This window comes from Corythoichthys intestinalis, chromosome 7 (genome assembly GCF_030265065.1).
Source record: "Corythoichthys intestinalis isolate RoL2023-P3 chromosome 7, ASM3026506v1, whole genome shotgun sequence".
Classification (NCBI taxonomy): domain Eukaryota; kingdom Metazoa; phylum Chordata; class Actinopteri; order Syngnathiformes; family Syngnathidae; genus Corythoichthys; species Corythoichthys intestinalis.
In genome coordinates this window covers 49,235,741-49,259,435 of record NC_080401.1, presented here as the reverse complement: position 1 = coordinate 49,259,435, position 23,695 = coordinate 49,235,741, and the positions used below count along the sequence as shown (strand labels likewise).

Genomic DNA, 23,695 nt, shown 5'->3' with positions numbered 1-23,695 from the left:
TTTCGTAAATTCAACATCCACTTTCACTGCTATGCCGACAACACCCAACTCTACCTCACTTCTGAACCCTCCTCCTCTCTCCTGCCCTCATCTCTGACTGACTGTATCACTGAAATAAAAATCTGGTTTACTCACAATTTCCTAAAACTTAACAGTAATAAAACTGAGGGGCTCCTCGTTGGCTCTAAATTCACCATCTCGAAAAACCATAACATATCCATTACCATTGACAACTCCACTGTTTCACCCTCCCCCCCAAGTCAAGAGCCTAGGAGTAATCCTCAACAACACTTTCCTTTCAATCGCACATCAATAACATTACCCGGATTGCCCACTTTCACCTAGGCACCATTAATCGCTCCGTCTTTCCCTCACCCCACATTCTGCTGCAATCCTGGTTCACAGCCTTGTCCCTTCCCGCCTGGAAAACTGAAACTCCTTCCTCTTCGGCCTCCCTCGTAAAACTCTCCATAAACTCCAACTGGTCCAAAATTCAGCTGCCCGCATCATAACCCGTACCCCGTCCATCCACCACATCACTCCAGTCCTCCAACAGATTCACAGGCTCCCGGTCCACTTTCGAATACAGTTCAAAGTTCTCCTCAACACATTCAAGGCCATCAATAACCTCTCCCCTCCATACCTGTCCGATCTCATTCATGTTACTACTCCCTCCTGTGCCCTTAGATTTCTCCTCCTCCATACAACTGTCTGTCCCCCCCCCCCGCTTTGCCTGGCACGGCCAGACTGTTCTCCCTGTATTTTTCAAACACTGATAGAAAAGTCTGGGAACCAGCCCATTAACGGCCTCTTGAGCAGGTACAAAATCAATCGACAAATCAGATTCGTTTATTTGCGTGACGTGTTCTCTCACTCTTGCGTGTCAGAAGTCGTCTCCACAACACAGATGGTGAAAAGGAGAGCCGAGAATATGTTCCAATCCACGGTAAAATCAGTTTTAAATGACCAAAAACCCATCGACACGAGTCATTGACAACTGTCTGTCTCGCGCTAGCCATGTTGAATAAACTCCGCTCTCCTCGTATGTTTACTTCCGCGCGCAAGTCCCTCGTCTTGCCCTCGTCGTTTTACTAACGTCACGTCTGCCCGTCGCTGATTGGTCCGCTCCGCTGTCTGTTTGCTGTGGCTTGCTCCGCCCTGGAAATTGTATCCGCTGAATGGTGGCCAGACTCAATAGCTGGAACAGCGGTGAGTCTGGTGTAGCAGGCAACCCCCCGCTCGCCTTAGCACCATGGGGAGCCGAGCGTTCAGGCGCTCGGCTCCCCGACTTTGGAATTCACTCCCACCCGACCTCAGGAACACAGATTCCCTCCCCCTTTTTCAAACAAAACTCAAAACTCACCTGTTTAGACTAGCCTATACACAATAATCAGTTAGTTCTGGTCTTTTTAACTGCCCCTATATCTATTTTAGTATTTTAAATTTCCTTATACTGTATGTTATATACTTTCATTTTCTGATTTTTAATATTTTTAAATAATTGTACGGCGACCCTGAGTGCCAGAAAGGCGCCTTTAAATAAAATGTATTATTATTATTATTATTACTATCTGTCATAAGCATTCACTAATGGCCATGACAGTGTCATGTCATAATTATGACGGTCTTATGACTCCGCTGTCAAAGAAAGTGTTACGTATTAAGCTAAATAAATTAACAAATAAGACAAACTGGACTATAAACTGCAGGATTCAAAATGAGGAAAAACAGTGGCTTATTGTCCGAAATTACAGTATCTTAATAACTGCATAAATAATTAAAGCAAAAATGAAATAATCTGTTTTTTTCTTTTGTAGCACTTAACTCATTGCATGCCATTGACAGCGATAGACATCCGATTTATTCAAGCTGGGAGGACTGGCCGTGAATTCTCCTATTTCAGTGCCAACAAACTAAGGCTGCAGCTATCGATTATTTTAGTAGTCGATTAATCGATGAACTAGTTAGTTCGAATAATCGAGTAATCGGATAAGAAACATGAAAAATTAAAATACCTGAGCCACAAACGGCATAAAAAATTTAAATAAATAAAGATCTATGTACAACAAAAGAAAAATTGGCTAAGTTACATAGCAAAATTCCGCTAGCTTAAATGCTATAAAATGCTAACGTTTTTTTTTTTTTTTTTTTAAACAATGCTCCTAACAAATGGTTCAGACACATATTCCAACAAAAAAACGGCTAAATATACCTATAAACTAAATTAAGAATGCATTAAGAAACAAGAGCTCAAACAAAAACTTAGCTTACGCTGGTCTGAACAAGGAGCAGTTGGATTGAACCATGTGAAATGAGGCAGACCAGAGTGTAGCGTATCCACCCTAATCAATAAAACGAAATGTAAACATTTTCAAAATAAACCATGACAACGCCACATCAATTAAACGAATACTCGAAGCAACACAATTTAATTTGAATATTTTTTTCTAATCGAATACTCGAGTTAATCGATTAATCGTTACAGCACTACAACAAACATTCATTTGCACCTCAAAGTCTAAATGGAATAGACGTCTAGCACCATCAATGGCAGACAGTGAGTTAAATGAGTGCCCTGTAAGGGTAAAAATGAAAAAAAGTGCAATTGAAAGAGAACCTTCTATTTCTACTTTTAAAAAAAATTTTTTTTTTTTACTGACCATGGTCATCAACCGCATTAATATCAGCATGGCAGTGGATGAGTTCTTCCACCATGCCCTCCACAGCCAGCCTGGCTGCCAATACCAGTGGAGTGGTGCCGTCATTCATTTTGGCGTTCAGATCAGTTGCGCGATTGCGAATGAGAATCTACGATGGAAGCAAAGAAATAAATTAAATTATTTAAGAATTACTGCGTTAAAAAATGTACTATTGACGACATTAATACCTGAAAGACTCCCTGTGCATCCGCTGCCACAGCAGCATGCAGTGGGGTTCTGCCCATGTTGTCATGGGCATTAGGATCGGCGCCGGCGTCCAAGAGCCTTTTAGCGGCGTCCGCTCTAGCGTAGCGGGCGGCCAGATGGAGCGCAGTCTCTCCGGTGCGGTCCGTCTGGGCCATTAGCGAAGCGCCCTGTGCGATCAGGTCGGATATAACGCTCGGTCCAGGTTCGTCGCCTCCGCTCTCCTCCTCTTCGTCTCCGGGTAGCAAGCAGTCGGGGCCTCCGCCATTGCGGAGTGAAGCCAACATCAGCGGGGTGAAGCCATCTAGGAGAGGGGCAATATTATCAACGACTTCCTTCGTCAGATTGAGTTGCGTGTAGGGCTGCAGCTATCAATTATTTTAGCAGTCGATTAGAGGATGAACTAGTTAGTTCAAATAATCGAGTAATCAGTAAACGTAAACATAAAAAAAATTAAAATACCTGAACCGAGCCTCAAACGGTATTAAAAAAAAAATGAATAAATGAGGATCTGAGCAACAAAAGAACAATTGGTTAATTTAAATAGCTAGCTAGCTCTAGCTGAAATGCTATAAAATCTACCTTTTTTTGAAAACTGGTCAAACAAATGGTTCAAACACACATTCCCCCCCAAAAAACGGCTAAATACACCTACAAAACAAAATTACGAATGCATTACAAAAAACATTAGCTAAAACAAAAACTTAGCTTATGTTGGTCTAAACAGGGAGCAGCTGGATGCAGTCACGTGAAATGAGTTACGTCACATTCACTGTTGCCACTAGAGGGCAGTGTATCCACCCAAACCAAGAAAACTAAATGCAAAGACTTTCAAAACAAACCATTACAACGTCACTTTAATTAAACGAATATTCGAAGCAGCAAAATTTAATTTGAATCTTTTCTCTAATCAAATTACTCAAGTTAATCAATTAATCGTTTCAGCACTAGTCGCGTGCACTGTATTTTACTACTGCTGACTAGGTTTCTCGTCTGCACTGGACTCAAAATTCCCACTCTAGTCCAAGTGTTCTCACCAGGTCCCTTGACGTTGACATCCAGACAGTCCATATCCATGTCAGCTTGCGGAGGAGTTAAAATGACATCAGCGGCCTTGCGGTGCTGGACAGTCCACTCCCTTCGGTCAATCCCTCCATCCGAAGACATTGTTAGCAAGGGTTTGTCTTCATTCTATTAAAAATGAGACGAACATTGAGAGTACGTCGCAACAACATGTATGGAATTCTATTTCTATACTTACCCTTGGAATCTTAGCTGGAACTTCATCGTCCAGCCACCTCTGGCCTTGACGCCCATCCACCAAGGTTCCATCTTGCGTCTTGAAGTTTCTGTTGCGAGAGGGAGAGAGTGTTTACTAGTGCTGCAACAATTAATCGATTAACTCGAGTAAAAACTTTGAATCAAATTTTGCCGCTTCAAAGATTTGTTTAATTAGTGACGTTGTAATGGTTTGTTTTGAAAGTGTTGCATATAGTTTTATTCATTTGGGTGGATACACTGCCCTCTAGTGGCAACAGTGAATATGCAATAACTCATCTAACATGGCTGAATCCAGCAGCTTCCTGTTAAGACCAACATGTTTTGGTGTTTTGGTTTGAGTTAATGTTTGTTTAAACATTTGTTATTTCGTTTAGAAGTATATTTAGCATTTTTTTGTGGGAATATGTGTTTAAATAATCTGTCAAGGGCATTGTAAAAAAAAAAAAAAAAAAAAGTTAGCATTTTGCAAGCATTTATGCTAGCAGACTTTTGCTAAGGAGTTTCCAAATTGTTCTTTTGTTGGACTTAGATCCTCATGTATTTTTTTATATCGTTTGTGGCTCCAACTCACATATTTTAATTAGGGCTGTCAAACGATTAAAATTTTTAATCGAGTTAATCACAGCCTAAAAATTAATTAATCGTAATTGATCGCAATTCAAACAATTTATAATATATGCCATATTTTTCTGTAAATTATTGTTGGAATGGAAAGATAAGACACAAGACAGATATATACATTCAACATACTGTACAAAAGTAATGTATTTGTTTATTATAACAATAAATCAACAAGATGGCATTAACATTATTAACATTCTCTTAAAGCGATCCATGGATAGAAAGACTTGTAGTTCTTAAAAGATAAATATTAGTACAAGTTATCGAAATTTTACATTAAAACCCCTCTTAATGTTTACGTTTTAATAAAGTTTGTAAAATTTTCAATCAAAAAAATAAACTAGTAGCTCGCCATTGTTGATGTCAATAATAATTATGGTGCTGAAACCCATAAAATCAGTCGCACCCATGCGCCAGCAGAGGGCGGCAAAACACCAAAAAACACAAGTAACATGTGGAAATGACACTTTGCTGTCATTTTAATCTGTTTGAGCGGGGCATGTGCGTTAAATGCGTCAAATATTTTAACGTGATTAATTTTTAAAAATAACGCCCGTTAACGCGATAATTTCAACAGCCCTAATTTTAATATATATAAAGAATAAAGAAACTACAAACATAAACCCATTCATACACCAGCTTAGACTCTCCTTTCAATAAAAACTCAAACTGTAAATTGTCATACAAGACTGTGTACGAAATTGGATTTGAATTGTATTTATGAACAACAGTTTGATAAAGAAAACTGATTCATTGAAGTCTGCCTCCTACTTATTTGATTTGGTTGTTCAGTTTGTTTAAAGAAATAAATGAGTCATTGACACAATTCACATAAGTGTTTTTCCCCACAAGAAAAAAAAAAGCCAATCAGCAGCACTTTTTTAAAATTGAATGAACAGGACTTTTGTCTGATTCGTGTACCGAAAATTATTTTTATGTTTTATACTCAGAACCTTTATTAAACACTTAAAACACTTAAAAACAAGTTTTATATACTTACAACAGTACAGTTGTAGAGACTACAATTAAGTCAGGAAGCTGTCATAAAATATTATTTTTGAAGGAAATTAAGAAAATAAATTGTATGCTTTTTCAGGACTTTTGTCTGATTTGTGTACTGAAATTTTGCTTCATGTTTTATACTCAGAACCTTTTTAAAAAATTAAAACACTTAAAAACAAGTTTTATATACTTACAACAGTATAGTTGTAGACTACAATTAAGTCAGGCAGCTGTAATAAAATATTATTTTTGAAGGAAATTAAGAAAATAAATTGTATGCTTTTTTAGGACTTTTGTCTTATTTGTGTACTGAAAATTATTCTTTATGTTTTATACTCAGAAAATTTATTAAAAACTTAAAACACTTAAAAAACAAGTTTTATATACTTACAACTGTACAGTTGTAGACTACAATTAAGTCAGGAAGCTGTCATAAAATATTTTTGAAGGAAATTAAGAAAATAAATTGTATGCTTTTTTAGGACTTTTGTCTTATTTGTGTACTGAAAATTATTCTTTATGTTTTATACACAGAAAATGTATTAAAAACTTAAAACACTTAAAAAACAAGTTTTATAAACGTACAACTGTACAGTTGTAGACTACAATTAAGTCAGGAAGCTGTCATAAGATATTATTTTTGAAGGAAATTAAGAAAATAAATTGTATGCTTTTTCAGGACTTTCAGGACTTGTCTGATTTGTGTACTGAAAATTCTTTTTATGTTTCATACTCAGAACCTTAATTAAAAGCAAACACTTAAAAACAAGTTTTGTATACTTACAACAGTACAGTTGTAGACTACAATTAAGTCAGGAAGCTGTCATAAAATATTTTTGAAGGAAATTAAGAAAATAAATTGTATGCTTTTTAGGACATTTCTTTTATTTGTGTACTGAAAATTCTTTTTATGTTTTATACTCAGAACCTTAATTAAAAACTTAAAACACTTAAAAACAAGTTTTATATACTTACAGCAGTACAGTTGTAGACTACAATTAAGTCAGGAAGCTATAGTAAAATATAATTTTTGAAGGAAATTAAGAAAATAAATGGTATGCTATTTCAGGACTTTTGTCTGATTTGTGTACTGAAAATTCTTTTTATGTTTTATACTCAGAACCTTTATTAAAAATTAAAACACTTAAAAACAAGTTTTATATATTTACAACAGTACAGTTGTAGACTACAATTAAGTCAGGAAGCTGTCATAAAATATTATTTTTGAAGGAAATTAAAAAAATAAATTGTATGCTTTTTCAGGACTTGCCTGATTTGTGTACTAAAAATTATTTTTATGTTTTATACTCAGAACCTTTATTAAAAACTTAAAACACTTAAAAACAAGTTTTATATACTTACAACCGTACAGTTGTAGACTACAATTAAGTCAGGAAGCATAAAATATTATTTTTGAACGAAATTAATAAGATAAATTGTATGCTTTTTCAGTTTTACGACGAGGTCAGAACGAGGACAGCATACAGGTCAGCATATTTTCGTAAAAATTTCTTTTTTAAAAATTGCGACCTATGTGCGAGTACCGTAATTTTCGCACTATAAGGCGCACCTGACTATAAGCCGCCGCACACCAAATTTGACACGAAAACGACATTTGTTCATAGATAAGCCGCACTGTACTATAAGCCACAGCCTTCCTCACTGTATTATGGGATATTTACAAAAGATATTAACCGGTAACACTTTATTTGACAGCGGCATCATAAGGCTGTCTAAGACCAAATGTACCACCATGAAGCTTTGAACTAATTGGCTGCAAAGAATAATTAATAATTAATAAAAGAAGCTTCATTTGGCCATCACTGTTCCCTTGGAGGAGACAGTCAACTTCTGCTACCACCTGCTGTCAACACTGTTGTCGTCCAACATGCCTCTTAGCATGCATTGCAGCGCTACAGATATAAATAACAGTTAAAATTCATGTACTTTTCTAATTATTTCTTCAGTTACTGTTCCAGTTGTTTCATTAATTGCTAGTTGCCATAAGACTGTCTTTAGACAATCATAATTATGACATGAGACTGTCATGAGCATTAATGAATGTTTATAGTAGATGTCTTTTAGTGTTATCCGGCAAATTCTCACATTTTGAATGGGTGTAAAACATCAAGATGGACACAAATGGAGTTAGTGACATAATTTGCCAGATGACACTTAATGACATCTGTCATAAGCATTCAGTAATGCCCATGATAGTGTCATGTTATAATTATGACGGTCTTATGACGCCGCTGTCAAAAAAAGTGTTAACTGTTAACCCAAATAAATCAACAAATAAGCCGCACTGGACTATAAACCGCAGGATTTAAAATGAATGGAAAAAGAAGGCGTGCACGATATCCATTTTTGAAACCGATACCGATATCGATAACTTCCTGCTCCTCAAGGCCGATACCGATACGATAACCGATAATATATATATAATTTTTCAATGTATATTCACCTGAGTTTTTGAACACCTGTAGGTCAAAAATACTAGTGGTCGATTCAGCTTAGATTTGCCTTTGACCGAACCAGAATTTTCATGATTACATGAACATTATTATCATGAACAAAACAAAGACAGTAACAAAACTTTGCATACTGGAAAAGCAGGAGTGGAAACAAACGCACAAATCCCAATCCGACACCGTGCCAAAAATATTATTAATAGGGCCGATAAAATATTATGTTATCGGATTTATTGGGATGACGTCATAATTCCTATTATCGGACCGATAATTATCGTGCACCTCTAGAAAAAAGTAGCGGCTTATAATCCGAAAATTACGGTATATGCGGTACGGTTTTAGTACTTTGAACATGGATTTTTTAAAAATTGAAGGATTGGTGGTAAAATGTCTACCATTTCTGGAATGACCTATTGTTAGCAAAAGGTGCGCTCCTTCAGATTCAGCATCATTTCTCCACTCACTTCAAGTCAAAGTCATCTTGACCAACAGGTTCTCTCCTCTTGTCATTCTTATTAGCCAAGAAACCATCGGGCAGCCACAGAAGACCATGTTTATTCTTCCTCTTGGCCGCTAGCATCCCTAACACCAGAATGAGCAGAACGATCACAAACGCAACACCGATCATGTACATGGGGAAGGTGGTCTCATCTTTAACAGTCAGGTCACCTGGGGGTTAAAAGGCAGTAGCGTCAGTAAGTGTTGGTTTGTGTTTAAGAAGTCTTGATAGCTATCGGACTTACTGTTAACAGACACGAGAGGATAAGGCAGGTCGGCCTTGATATGTGCCGCTGCGATGAAGGAAGCGGCTTCATTGGTGTTGGAGAAACACTCGTTGGATTGTTGTGAACATTCCCGGTTGTCAATTTGAAGGTGGACCTCAGAACTGCACGTACAAAAGATATAATGTATATGACGGGATGTTCTCATTTTCGTACATTTAAAAAAAAAATACAATTAGTAATTCACTGTCATTGACACTGACATTGATGTTTCAAAGTTATGGAAGTAGTTGGAAGTCCAATCCATTTTGACTGGGAAGGCCTAGCAGTGCTTCCAAGTCAAAATGGTTTGCACCTCTAATGCTGTCAATGGCAGCCAATGAATTATGATGATTTCATAAAAAAAAAAATATATATATATATATATATTTCAAATGCACATAAAAAATACATTTAAAAAAATATATATTTTTGCCTTTTTTTCTCGAATAAAATGTATTTTTAATTAAATTTGAAATTCAAAATTATGTATTTATGAATTACGAATACTGTTTTTTTCCTATTTTTTGCTTTTTTAAATTTAAAACAATTCAATTCATACATATTTTTCTATGTTAAAAACTGATTTACTGTTTTACTGCGTACATGTTTTTTAAGCTAAAAAGAAACATTTAAAAAAGCAAACAAGACCTTTTTTGAGCCGTGTACCGTAGTTGTAAATATCTTTTTTTTTTTTTTTATAATTCCTTTTTTAATTTACATTTTTTAATTGAAAAAAGGCGGGAATGCGGTAACTATTTTCTTTTATTTTAATTTTTGTATGTTTAATTAAAAAAGGAAAATGCAATAAATATTTGATTTATTTTTCGTTTTCTAAATTATACAGTTACATTTTATTTAACAAAAAAAAAAGAAAATCTTATCAAATTTTTCTGTTTTTTTAATTAATACACAAAAAGCAAAATATCCAATATTGGTATATATTTTGTAAAAATATCTATTGACTGATTTAAAAAAATAAAAGTGTATAAAACAGTATACATTTTCTCATATTTCTTAAACAACTGAAGTTTCCTTGAGGACTACAAAAGTTTCAATTAGGTTTCATTTTAACAAAAAAACAAAGTTGATGCACATAGTTTACTTTAATGGGCCACACAAAATGATGTGGTGGCCAGATGTAGTTCCCTGGCCTCGAGTTTGATACCAGTGATAAATGTTTACCAGTTTCACCTCTATTTTAGTCGGGAAAAAAACGTGATGCTAAAATTGGACTATCCTTACCCGATAACCTCTCTCTCCAGCTCACGCTTGCTTTTGCCGTTTTGCAAAAACCGTTGGTGGCCATCCTCAGGCCCGTAGTACGGGTACACCATGGGCTCCTTGTTGTCATCTAGTTTCACCCTCAAATTGGTGTGTAGCAGAGCTCCCAGAGAGCGCAAGAAACCACGCAAGTCCTTAAGGAGCTCTTTAGGCTGAAGGCGGACTACGATAACCAGGGTGCCCTCGATCACTTTGGCCGGAGTATCGCCGGCGCAGTCCAGGCCGTCCCAACCGCAGGCCTCTGTGTTGCAACTCTTGTCACACACCATGTCACCGTAGTGGTCAGGGCAGTACTTATCATACCTGGAAAATTAAAAATTGGGTTACATTTGAACTTTTGGACACTACCATATTGGAAATTTAGGGGATTTTTTAGGTGAACATTAGTAAAGTGAGACAATTTTCAAAATTCTAACTGTTCATTTGGTAAACTAGATCTCATAGATAAATGATCTTATGATGAGCAACATATTTTAATCGCTTTTTTATGGTAAGTGTTGCACCGTGACTAGAATCAGTATAGTATCGGTGCCAATACGGCACTAAAATTCCGCAATCAGTATCGGGGAGGACTAAGAAATAACATGTACTTTTCAAGACTTAAGGCTGACTGACGGTTTTGCGTAGCGGTGACGGCAGACCTACGTCGTTAACGCAGACCTGTTTAAGACTCCGTAGCCTGACTTGCACCGCAAAAAATCTTGACTACATGTCAACAAAAGCATACAAAGACAAACCCACACCCCTCTAGTGGCATGGCGGTGCATTACAGAGCAACGCAGTCCCTTGAAGCAGAACTTCGAATGCGCAACGACGACGTAGAGCCTACGCCGTCGCTCTGCCGTCACCGGAACGCAGAAGCATAAATCCGCCTTCAGTTTCCTACTGTTGGTCAACCTACCCAAGATGGCCCCCAACTCCATACACCACAGTAAAAAAGAAACGTTTGTCGGTAGTGCTGCAACGATTAATCGATTAACTCGAGTAATAAGATTAGAAAAAAAGATTCAAAGTAAATTTTGCTGCTTCAAGTATTCGTTTAATTAAAGTGACGTTGTAATAGTTTGTTTTAAAAGTATTTGAATTTGGTTTTATTATTTTGGGTGGCTACACTGCCCTCTAGTGGTAATGGTGAATATGATATAACTCATTTCACATGGCTGAATCTAGCTGCTCCCTGTGAAGACCAACATAAGATACGTTTTTGTATGCGCTAATTTCTTTAAATGCATTCGTAATTTAGTTCATAGGTATATTTAGCGGTTTTCGTGGGAATATGTGTTTGAACCATTTGTTAAAGGGTATTAAAACACTAAGGGGCAGTGAGATATCAATAGAACCGTTATGTGACAATATAACAAATATTAATAAAGTTAACAAAAAAATCAATCACATTCATGAGCAATTATCGAAAATAGATAGAAAATTACGAACATTTCCGAAAGTATTCCGGAAACAGCCGAATTTGGGGCGGAGATGTCATAACAAGGAAACAAAAGGTCAAGGCAGGTGCCATCGTTGTTTATCGACGAGAGAGTTGCGTTCGTGTTTTATCAAAAAAATCGCTAAAATGGTTCAAACCTGTCATGCTATGTGGTGTACAAATAGCCATTTGTCGCAATGTAATACCCATGAGCTCCCGAACGCCAGAAAAAGAGCTGGACTATGCAGACAATGAGTAAAGTTCGTCAGTGCTAAGAGGGCTAATTTTGCAGACCCAGCCTCCGGCACGGTTTTGTATGGTGCGCATTTTACACCTGAAAGCTATACGAACTATGGACAAATGAAATCAGGTTTTGCTAAGAAATTGCTGCTGAAAAAGCAGATGCGGGGCCCACCTACACGCGCAGCCACCTAAATGTCCCAAGATATACAGAAAGAGGACGATGACTGGCTCTGATGAGACCACCCCACCACCCCAGGCAAAGCAAAGGAGGGAAATGGCCAGAGTGAGTACTCTTTTATAATAAAAAACATATCACGCATTGGCTATAGGACTGGACACATGTATAAATTATCGCTCGTAAAATATATACAACAAATCCTCTAATCCCATTCATATTTGTGTCGGTTGGCAGAGCAACTAGAAACAAAATTGTCCGCCATCATCGCCGCCATTCAATACTAAGCACTGAACCGGTTGTTTCCTTGTAGTGACGTCACGCACACAATATGCTAGATTTTCGGGATCTCGGGGGCGGGTCGTTTTAGCTTGACAATCGATCCAAATTTCTATCATTTTCTTGGTGTTGCGATGTGTCTAATTACACGAAGTGGCATGATATGAATCCAAAATAAGATAGCAGACTTTTTTTTTGCTATGTAGGTTAGTCAATTGTTCTTTTGTTATACTTCCTCATTTATTTATTTTTTATACCGTTTGAGGCTCAGCTCAGGTATTTTATTTTTTATGTTTCTTATCCAATTACCGTATTGGCCCGAATATAAGATGGTGTTTTTTGCATTGAAACAAGACTGAAAAAGAGGGGGTCGTCTTATAGTCGCGGTCTAGACATTATATCCATTCACGACGCTAGATGGCGCCAGATATCATTGAAGCGATGTTCTGTAATGACAGATCTCAGCTACTCTTGTTTAACCAGTTTGCATTATTTCATTGCAATGTTTTTCCTTATTCAGATTTGTTTCAAGACTACAGTTACACTTAAGACTTCACTTTGATGGTTAATGCAGGTATTGCAATTTTGTTGTTTTATCGCAATAGATTGGTTTATTTACATTCCAAAAACCAGAAGCCATTCATTTACGAATGTGATTGCACTTTAGTTTACAGATTTAAATGTTCAATTATTAGGATTCGAATGAGGCAAAATAACATGCTTTTTCTCTCAAATATATTGTTATAATCATTTGTTTCGGATGTACTGTAATTATTTTCTGTGTAAAAATTAATTTGGTGTTCAAAAAGTCTTTTTTCAAACTTGAGTCTTGAAAAAGGGGGTCGTCTTATAATCAGGGCCGTCTTACATTCGGGCCAATGCGGTACTCAATTAATCGAAGTAAGTAGTTCATCGATTAATCAACAATGACATCTAGTCGTGTGGCGTCCAATCATCCTTCCGCTTTAAATTTACATGAGTTTATGAGTTGAGAGCCATTTGAAGTGGGAGGGTGGTAACGAATGAACTATCGTCTAGTGCCGGCAATGGCAGACAATTAGCACATAGCAGATGCTTTGAAAATGATAAAACAATTTTTTTTCAAGATCAATTGAGAAATAACCTAGTTATGACTTAATTTTACTGTCAATTTATCAACTTTGATGGGAATGTCGCCCCGACCAACAAGGCTGCCCTGAGGCCATTTTGGTAAGGGTGATGAATAGTCCTTTCATGCTTCTGCCATGAATTGAAATGACCATCACTAATAGACTTCCAATCCATTTGAAGTGGATGTGTGGCAGCAAATTATCTTTCAAAGAATGCTAAATTGGAAAACCTTGAAGTTGTTATATTTATCATTATTAAAGCATCCGGTGGCGTATCACAATACAACTAGCCATAATATGGTAAGTCCATGACCGCATATTACAGTAATTATCAGGATGTCGATCATCGATTAAAAAGTAATTGTCGGAAAACTCTACTAATTATGTTACCATTGTTATCATGTAGGGAAAAACAATCGTTGTGGACGTCCGCTTAAGTTGGATTTTGTGATTTTTTTCCTCACAAAATGCTGCATTTTGCAAATGGCAACCCAAACTGTCCCACTTTACCAATCCATACCTCCAATCTGACATAAATTACATACTTGCAGGTGCTGGGTGCATTTTCCTGGCACTCAAAGCTGTCAAAAAGGCAACCCGGGTTGTCGCACTCCTTGTCGCAACGTCCGTTTTTAAAGTAATCCCAGCAAGGAACGCTAGCGTTGCAGTTGACCCAAGGCTGCTTCCAGTTGAGCGAGCAGTCTCCTCCGTCCCACTCACACTCGTGGTTGTTACACTGCGTATCGCACACTTTATCCCTCGAATGAAGCGCGCACTGAACATAGGGGCATGAGGGCGTGCGCAGCACGGATACTTTCTTCTCGCAGTGGCGTCCGTAGAAGTGTGTGGGGCAGCGGCAGCTGTACTGGTTGGAAGGGTCGCTAACGCAGGTTCCGCCATTTTGGCAGAGCATCGGGCACAATTGCTTATTTTCGCAGTGTGGCCCGCTAAAGCCAGGTGGGCACTGGCAGTACAGCTGACCCACCGGAGACTCCACGCAGGTCCCGCCGTTCGTGCATTGGAGCTTAGCGCAGTTGTAGCCATCAAGATCACCGCAGTTAAATCCAGCGAAGCCCTAAAAAAGAAAAAAAAAATACATTAATACCTATCAGACTTGATGGAATTTTAAAGTAACAATTGGGCCATGCAATGACATGTGCGTGAAATAAGTAAATTAAATATTTATTTTAGGGCTGTCAAAATTATCGCGTTAACGGGCGGTAATTACTTTTTTTGACAGTGTTATGTCCATTTGTTATTTGTGTTTTTTTTGTGTTTTGTCGACCTCTGCTGGCGCTTGGGTGCGACTGATTTTATGGGTTTCAGCACCATAATTATTATTCACATCAACAATGGCGAGCTACTAGTTTATTTTTTTGTTTGAAAATTTTACAAATTTTATTAAAACGAAAATATTAAGAGGGGTTTTAAAGGGTATTATAATACTAAGGGGCTGTGAGATATCAATAGAACCGTTATGTGGCAAGATAACAAATAATAATAAAGTTGACAAAAAAATTAGGGCTGTCAAACAATTAAAATTTTTAATCGAGTTAATTACAGCTAAAAATTAATTAATCGTAATTAATCGCAATTCAAACCATCTATAAAATATGCCATATTTTCCTGTAAATTATTGTTGTAATGGAAAGATAAGACACAAGATGGATATATACATTCAACATACGGTACATAGGGACTGTATTTGTTTATTATGACAATAAATCAACAAGATGGCATTAACATTATCAACATTCTATTAAAGCGATCCATGGATAGAAAGACTTGTAGTTTTTAAAAGATAAATGTTAGTACAAGTTATAGAAATTTTATATTAAAACCCCTCTTAATGTTTTCGTTGTAATAAAATTTGTAAAAATTTCAATCAAAAAATAAACTAGTAGCCCGCCATTGTTGATGTAAAAAATTACCCAATGCTCACGGGTGCTGAAACCTATAAAATCAGGCGCACCCAAGCGCCAGCAGAGGGCGGCAAAACTCCATAAAACACAGTTAACATGTGGGCATTTCACTTTACTGTCATTTAAATCTGTCTAAGCGGGCCATGTGCATTAATTGCGTCAAATATTTTAACGTGATTAATGTAAAAAATTAATTTCTGCCCGTTAACGCGATAATTTTGACAGCCCTAAAAAAAATTAATCACATTCATGAGTAATTATCGAAAATACATCGAAAATTACGAACATTTCCGAAAGTATTCCGGAAACAACCGAATGGGGCTTTGACGTCATAGCAAGGAAAAAAAACAGGTGCCATCGTTGTTTATCGACGAGAGAGTTGAAAAATCGCTAAAACGGTTCAAACCTGTCATGCTATGTGGTGTACAAATAGCCATTTGTCGCAATGTAGTACCCATGAGTTCCCGGACGCGAGAAAAAGAGCTGGACTACGCAGACAATGAGTAAAGTTCATCCTTGCTAAGAGGGCTAATTTTGCAGACCCAGCCTCCGGCACGGTTTTCTGTGGTGCGCATTTTACACCTGAAATCTATTCAAATTATGGACAAATGAAATCAGGTTTTGCTAAGAAATTGCTGCTGAAAGCAGATGCGGTGCCCACCATACATGCGCAGCCACCTAAATGTCCTGAGATATTAAGAAAGAGGACGATGACTGGCTCTGATGAGAACACCCCAGGCTAAGCAAAGGAGGGAAATGGCCAGAGTGAGTACTCTTTTACTATAAAAAACACCACGTGTTGTAGATAGGACTTGACACATGTATAAATTATCGCTTGTAAAGTATATACAACAAATCCTCTAATCCCATTCATATTTGTGTCTGTTGGCAGAGCGAAAACCTATGCTAGCACAATAAATGATAATTATTCTATAATTACTTTATTTTGCGGTCACGGTGTATCAGCTTCAAAAAAAGAAATGCAAAACAAACCATTCGGTGTTTTCCACACGATCTGTTGCCGGTGTTTCATCAGTGTGATTGCTCCCCTCAATGATCGTTTCATTAGGTTGCATTGGCTTTTGTTTGGGCTCAAATTGATAACCCAAAACACCAACGAACGGTTCATAACTCTCCTCATCACCATTAGAAGAACGTTCGTTACGTCGGATTCGTCACTGCAACTAGAAACAAATTTGTCCACCATCATCGCCGCCATTCAATATTCAGCACTGAGCCGGGTGTTTCCTTGTTGTGACATCACGCACACAATATGCTAGATTTCCTGGATCTCGGGCGCCGGTCGTTTTAGCTTGACAATCGATCCAAATTTCTATCATTTTCTTGGTGTTGCGATGTGTGTGATTATACGAAGTGGCATGATATGAATCCAAAAGGCATGCGTTTATGGATAAATGATGGAATATTAGCATTTCCCATGGTGCTGTAATACCCTTTAATATAAAATTTCTATAACTTGTACTAATATTTGTCTTTCTATCCATGGATCGCTTTAACAGAATGTTAATAATGTTAATGCCATCCTGTTTATTATTGTTATAATAAACAAATACAGTACTTATGTACAGTATGTTGAATGTATATATCCGTCTTGTGTCTTATCGTTCCATTCCAACAATAATTTACAGAAAAATATGGTATATTTTATAGATGGTCTGAATTGCGATTAATTACGTTTAATTAATTTTTAAGCTGTGATTAACTGGATTAAAAAATTTGACAGCCCTATTTTATTTACATAAATCTAGAGTTTGTTTACCATACCTCTGCCATGGTTGGGACGTCTGAAGCAAATGTGAGGATTAAAGAAGAAGAGGTTAGTTAAGAGTAAGGGTGTGACAAGATATGCTGCAGCCCAAAAGGTTATCAATATGGTCCCACCAAGAATTGATATATTGTTGCTACAAAAATCTTCCATTAGAATAGTGTTTACGTTAGGTTAGCTCACTGGCTGCCAGTGACAGCGCTAGACATCCAATTTATTTTGACTGGAATGGACTTCGAGCGCCATCAATTGCACTCAATCCACAGCATTCACACCCAGTTTTCTGTGGGCATTTACAGGTCAATTCCTGTTCATTTTAGGGAATTTAGAGGTTACGCCGTGTTGATTCTGAGTTACTTCCCATTTATTTGGGGACATTCTTGAGTCACTTTTTTCAGTAACCCAAAATCAGAAGGAAGTGATTAGTAAATGCTCCAAAATCAACAGGAAGTGACTCCTAAATGCCCCAAAAGGAAAAGGAAGTGACGGAAAATAAACAGGAAATGATGTGAAAATGAACTCATCTACTGCCACTGACAGCCATAGACATCAATTCCGATTGAAGTGAGAGGGATGGCAGAGCATTCTTTCATTTGTTGCCACCCTCCCAGTTCCAATGGATTGGACATCTACTAGAGATAAACTCATTCCAATTCACAGCAGAAAATAACAAAAAAAAAAAAAAAAAAAGATTGAGAGGAAAAAATGAGAAAAATTAAGAAAAGAAAGAAAGCAAGCAATAAAAAGAGACACAATTCAAGCATATAAAAACACCCCAAGAAAGGTTTCATTTTTCAGTTAATATTATTGATTCTTCATAGACTTCACAATTAGTTGACGGGAAATGGGACGTGGGGCCGCTCCGTAAGGGGCCTATTTTCAAAAACTTAGAATTCAAATATTTTCAAAACCCTTAGGCATACATGAGTCTCCATGAGCAGCAGCATCAAAAAAGATAAAAGTCATTCACTAATAAAATTCTGATTAATTACAATTCTTATATAATTGTAATCCAAATTAAAATGGCTATAAAATTTTCTGATTTCAAGCTAAATGCACAAAAATCCCCAAATGCAGAGATAATCACCTTTATTTCCTGGATCAATAGCAATATTTAACATATCATATAATCTTCTGTCTGAAATAACGACAATTTTTTTTATTTAGTGCAATTTTGACATGTTTTCAACAGCTAATAAATCACTCAGTTGTCACATCAGAAACTTTATACCTCAGGAAAGCATGCAGAATCATCTTAATTTTACTCAAGTAAAGCAAAATTTGCCTTTTTCTATATGCGATCAAAACTTATTTAGGTTGAATTCCGATGTCACTATTACCTCAGCACATCGGCTATCTGGCCCTCATCGTTTTTAGATTGAAATGCTACATTAAAATAAAACGTAAAAAGTAAAAGTCCATTTCTTTTTTGTATGGACGCAGAAATGTCTATATTATTAGCTTTCTGCCCCCCCCCCCCCCCCCCAAAAAAGGGCAGTTGGCCAAAAATCACCTGATTATTTGAATGTAAAGTTACGCTATTGTGTATGGATACAAAATCCAACATGGCAGCCATCACAAAACCAAGAACTTTTTTTAAGTTGAAAATTCTTGTAAATAAACGCGTAAATCCCGGAATTTCTATAGATATCAACGTTAAAAAGTCTAGATTCTTGGTTAAACGCAAAAACAGGCAGTTATCATTCAATTCCTTCTTTTCACAACGTTTCAAAGTGCATGCATGGTGCTATTTTATATAATAATTACCTTGAATCCTCCACCAAATGACACTTGAGACACTCCTGCCTGCTTGTATGCACTAAAACTTCTGTCCTGTTACCACCTAAATCCGGCGTTAGAACGCAGCATGTGTTTTGAGTTTATCGCAGTGAAAGCTGCCACGATGCTACGGCTTACCGCAATATTCTGTCGGAGCTATCTCATCAACTGATAGTGAAGTCTATAAATTCTTTAAAAATTCACATGTTCTTTAGGAACTAGTAATTGACAGTGACATTATGATAACGTACAAAGTTAATAACAATAAATGAATGAAATTAAAAAATATATATATTTAAAAATTCACTCAACAATCCAATGACTTAATAAACAACATCATTTTTTTCAATTTACAATCTCAATCTTAAAATCGCCCAGCCCTACTAATACATGTATTGTACATGCGCACAAATCAATATGGAAAAACTACATCTATACCCCCCCCCCCCCCCCCCAAAAAAAAAAAAAAAAAGTAAAACTCACATGGAGACATGAGCAGGTGTAGCCATGGACTGAACTCATGTTCATGGAGCACACGCCACTGTTATGACACGGCTTATTCAGACACAAATCCACCATGGATTCACAATGACGACCTTCGAGAAGAGAAGATGTGTGACAAAACGAACTAACCACTAGTAAAGATAACAAAAAGAAGCATACCTGTGTATCCCAGGCGGCAGCGGCACTGATAGTCATTGTCAAGTTGCACGCAGTCCAAGCTGCCGTCGGCGTGGCAAGGGGCGGACAGGCATTCGTTCAAATCCCCCTCGCAGTGTTCTCCCACGAAGCCCGGCGGGCAGGAGCAGGTGTATCGTCCTATGCCGTCCACGCACTGACCGCCGTTAAGACAGCGGGGTTCCCATGAGCCAGGCTTGGGGGCGCAGTCGTCCACATTCACTTCGCACTGAAGCCCTACACAAGAGGAAAAGCAGTCAATGACAGATTTAAAAAGTAAGGGGAAAAAAAACTGGGTCGATTCAGAATTGAATGGAGGAAAAAAAAATCTTTTCGATTTTCAAAACGCTACTTGTACAGCAGTTTTGTCCAAATTAGTGCTGCAATGATTAATTGATTAACTCGAGTAATTCGAGTCGAAAAAAGCTTCAAATCAAATTTTGCTGCTTTGAGTAATTAGAGTGGCGTTGCAATGGTTTGTTTTTGAATGTGTGTGCATTTACTTTTATTGATTAGGGTGGATAAAATGCTCTCTAGTGGCAACAGTGTATATGACATTACACATTTAACATGGCTGACTCCAGGTGCTTCCTGTAAAGACCAACATAAAGAACGTTTTTGTTTGAGCTTTTAGCTGTTTTTGTGAGAATATGTGTTTGAACGATTTGTTGAGTGAATTGTACAAAAAAAAAAAAAAAAAAAAGGTTAGCATTTTATAGCATTTAAGCTAGCGGACTTTTGCTATGCAAGTTAGTCAATAGTTCTTTGTTGTACTTAGATCCTCATTTATTTATTGTTCTGTACCGTTTGAGGCTAAGCTCAGATATTGTTAATTTATCTTTAAATAAAAGCGCAGTCCTGCATAGTTTGAATAAAAATTTGGGAAATGTATTTTGTATTCGCATTTAATGCTCTTTTCAAAGTGTAATCTTTACAAGCCTTTGTTTTACATCTCCTAAAATTTATCCTGCAACTCATTAAATGTTACGAATACGATAACTCGATTATCGATAATCACACAATAATAATTAGAGGAGTTCCAAAAAATCGATTATTACATGCATCGCGATTCGACACGTGACGATTCGATTACGATTCATAAAGGTTAAAAAACGATTATTTTCACTCCTAACAACGCTCGTAGCGAAACGAAATTCAAGACACGTCTGCGGCCCGGACACCGTTAACGGACGCACACACAACGTTATGATGGATGCTCCCAGTTACTGGAAGATAGATTTACTCCTTTTTAAAAGACTGGAAAATAAATTTGTGTATATGGCAGGCAGGACCAGAAGCCGGTCGCGCTTTTGTGCACATTTTTAGAGCGAGAGGGGAAGAGAGATAGTTCTTTGCTCGTTGCTCCTTGCCTTTCAGATGACCAGCTGTAGTTTTAAGGCATTTCAATTAAAAAAAATATCCTGAGTGTGTTGCTAAGACCCGTGTGCATCTATAAGAGGTGAGTACAAGAACCCTCTTGTACTGTTTAGCCTTTATTGTTGTTGTTTTTGAGATGTTAATAGTTAGCGCCGAGCGCTAAGCTAATGAGCTAATTCGCTAACGTTTATTTCATATGCAGAACTTGTAAAACCATGATAAAGTACAGTGGTAACACTACAAACATGCGAAATAGAAAGAGAAGAAAGTGCGCGCGCTGTAATGAGTGTGAGTGTAGCAGTGTCAAGACCAGTTGAGATTTCCACCTGTTACTCCAAGAGGTAACACTGTGAAAACAAAGTATATTGGTTAAAAGAAGTCTTATTTCTAAAGACACTTTGTTTGTGTCCAGAAAATGTCGAATTCATTCCACCAGTGTAAATTTCTTTGCATTGTTGAGAGAAATGAGTACTCCCTTTAAAATAGTTAAGCATTTTGCACTTTCTTGTAAAACGAAATAAATAAAAAAGCAGCTTAAGGGCAGCTTTTTGTTGTATGGGCATTATTCCATCTTTCCTGTTGAATCATAAGGATATTTTAAATAAATAATGGACATAAATTTGCTTGGCTGCTTTAGTAATCAGTGCTGCACGTTGCATCGATAATCGTGATAACCGCGATCATAGACGATATCGTGATAATCGATTAAAAATCGAATCGTGGCGTCCTGAATCGTAATCGAATCGAATCGTGGGGTGCCTAAGATGGCACACCCCTAATAATAATAATAACTAGGCCTGCAAGCAGGACTGAACGGGCCCTCGCAATCTAGCGCAACTCGGACGTCACGCAACTCGGACTGTGTGCAGGTCAGGGTGGTGGCAGATCCTCCTCTCTAATCATCTCATTAGAACCTAACATGCTCGAAAGTCGCCTATTTACATTCACACACCCAAGAGATAAAAACCCATATTGGAGAGAGTACTACAAAAAAGGAGCCACTACTGAGCTGTGCAGCCAAGCCCTTATTCAAAACCAAAATTAATCTTCTAACTGGGCCAATTCGACCAAGCGTGCCAAATATTGTGGCTCTATAAACTGCCTGAGTCTCTGAAAAAAAATATTTCCTATAAATGGCGAACAAAGGGTCGTCACGGCAACAGACAGAGACACGTGGACATGGGCCGTAAATACGTATTTTAATAGGTCTTGAAACTACAATGACCAACCTGAAGAGAACTGGACATGTATTGGAAAAACGAGTGACTTTCTATTGCCACTAGTTGGCGCTGTAGGGTTGATGCAAATGACACCTACAAGGCCCTTCAGGGTATGACTCTCAACAAGCACGGGAAGTTTGGCGCAGATATGTTGTATATCTGCCGTGTTATGACTGTTCAAAGTTTTTGGAGAGAAAAATTGTTGACAGTCATTTTCACTTTCCTGTTTGGACCCCTCCGCTTCAACGAAACTTCAATATTTTTCATCAGGCACCTGAAGACAGGTCTTAAGGCTTCCCTTATGCAGGTTTGAGGTAGATTGATTTTTTCCCTTTAGAGGAGGAGTGTGTCCCGTAAAAAAGGGCATTTCCTGTTCCCACTAGGAGGCGCCAGGCACAAATGGTACATTTTCAATCCAGTCCTGCTCAGGCTGGTATACCTCACACACATGCCAGATTTAAAATAGATTTAACATTGTATGAGGGAGTTATCAGTCATTTTCCGAATTTGGTGTTTTGGCGAAAAAATGGCCGACTTTGGCACCCCGCCCAGGTCAGGCCCGTGAATGAAAACACACCATTTTGATAACTTAAGATTTCATATGCCTCATGAACAGTCTCGCCAATTTTGAGAATGATCAAACTAATTCCCTAGGTGCCAAGGTGTAAAATGTGCACACTGTAAATCGATAAAAAGTTCACATTCAATCCAAAATACCCGATTTCCTGTAGGATTTGGAATGTGTGTGCAAGAGACTTTTTGGAGCAGTTTTGCACAAAGTTTTGACTCTCCAAATTTCATCACTCTATGTTAGAAAAACCTAAATGGAGAGGCCTTTTTGAAAATTTCAAGGGGGCGCCACTGAGCCATTTTCTTAAATTGTTTCGTAACGTTGCAAGATTATCGAACGTTATCCAAAGCCGCATGTATGTGCAAATTTTGGTGAGTTTTTATGCATATTCAAGCCTCCAAATGTAAACTCTTACTGTGAACCCATGAAAATTTCACATTCGATCCAAAATACCCGATTTCCTGTTGGATTTGGAATATGGGTGCAAGAGACTTTTTGGAGCAGTTTTGCATAAGGTATCTACTCCCCAAATTTCCTTGCTCTATGTTGAAAAAACCCAATAGGAAAGGCCTTTTTTAAAACTTCTTTCTGTCGCCACTAGTTGGCACTGTAGAGTTGATGCAAATGACCCCTACAAGAACCTTCAGGGTATGACTCTCAACAAACACGGAAAGTTTGGCGCAGATATGTTGCATATCTGCCGAGTTATGACTGTTCAAAATTTTTGGCGAGACAAATTGTTGACGGTCATTTTCACTTCCAGTTTGGACCTCTCCGCTTCAACGAAACCTCAATATTTTTCATCAGGGA

At 37.5% G+C, this 23,695-nt stretch overlaps 1 protein-coding gene across 1 annotated transcript in view; it reads right to left on the bottom strand.

Annotated features, from left to right (window-relative positions):
- notch2 (notch receptor 2) overlaps positions 1–23,695 on the bottom strand; it is a 158,279-nt gene that overhangs the window by 7,719 nt on the left and 126,865 nt on the right. The window contains exons 24-33 of the mRNA XM_057840208.1: positions 19,703–19,954; positions 19,523–19,635; positions 14,098–14,627; positions 10,285–10,626; positions 9,022–9,164; positions 8,743–8,947; positions 4,165–4,252; positions 3,941–4,094; positions 2,888–3,207; positions 2,661–2,808 (exon numbers count right to left, since the gene is read on the bottom strand). Coding sequence (XP_057696191.1) covers positions 2,661–2,808; positions 2,888–3,207; positions 3,941–4,094; positions 4,165–4,252; positions 8,743–8,947; positions 9,022–9,164; positions 10,285–10,626; positions 14,098–14,627; positions 19,523–19,635; positions 19,703–19,954 — 2,295 coding nt within the window. The remainder of the gene's footprint in view (positions 1–2,660; positions 2,809–2,887; positions 3,208–3,940; positions 4,095–4,164; positions 4,253–8,742; positions 8,948–9,021; positions 9,165–10,284; positions 10,627–14,097; positions 14,628–19,522; positions 19,636–19,702; positions 19,955–23,695) is intronic.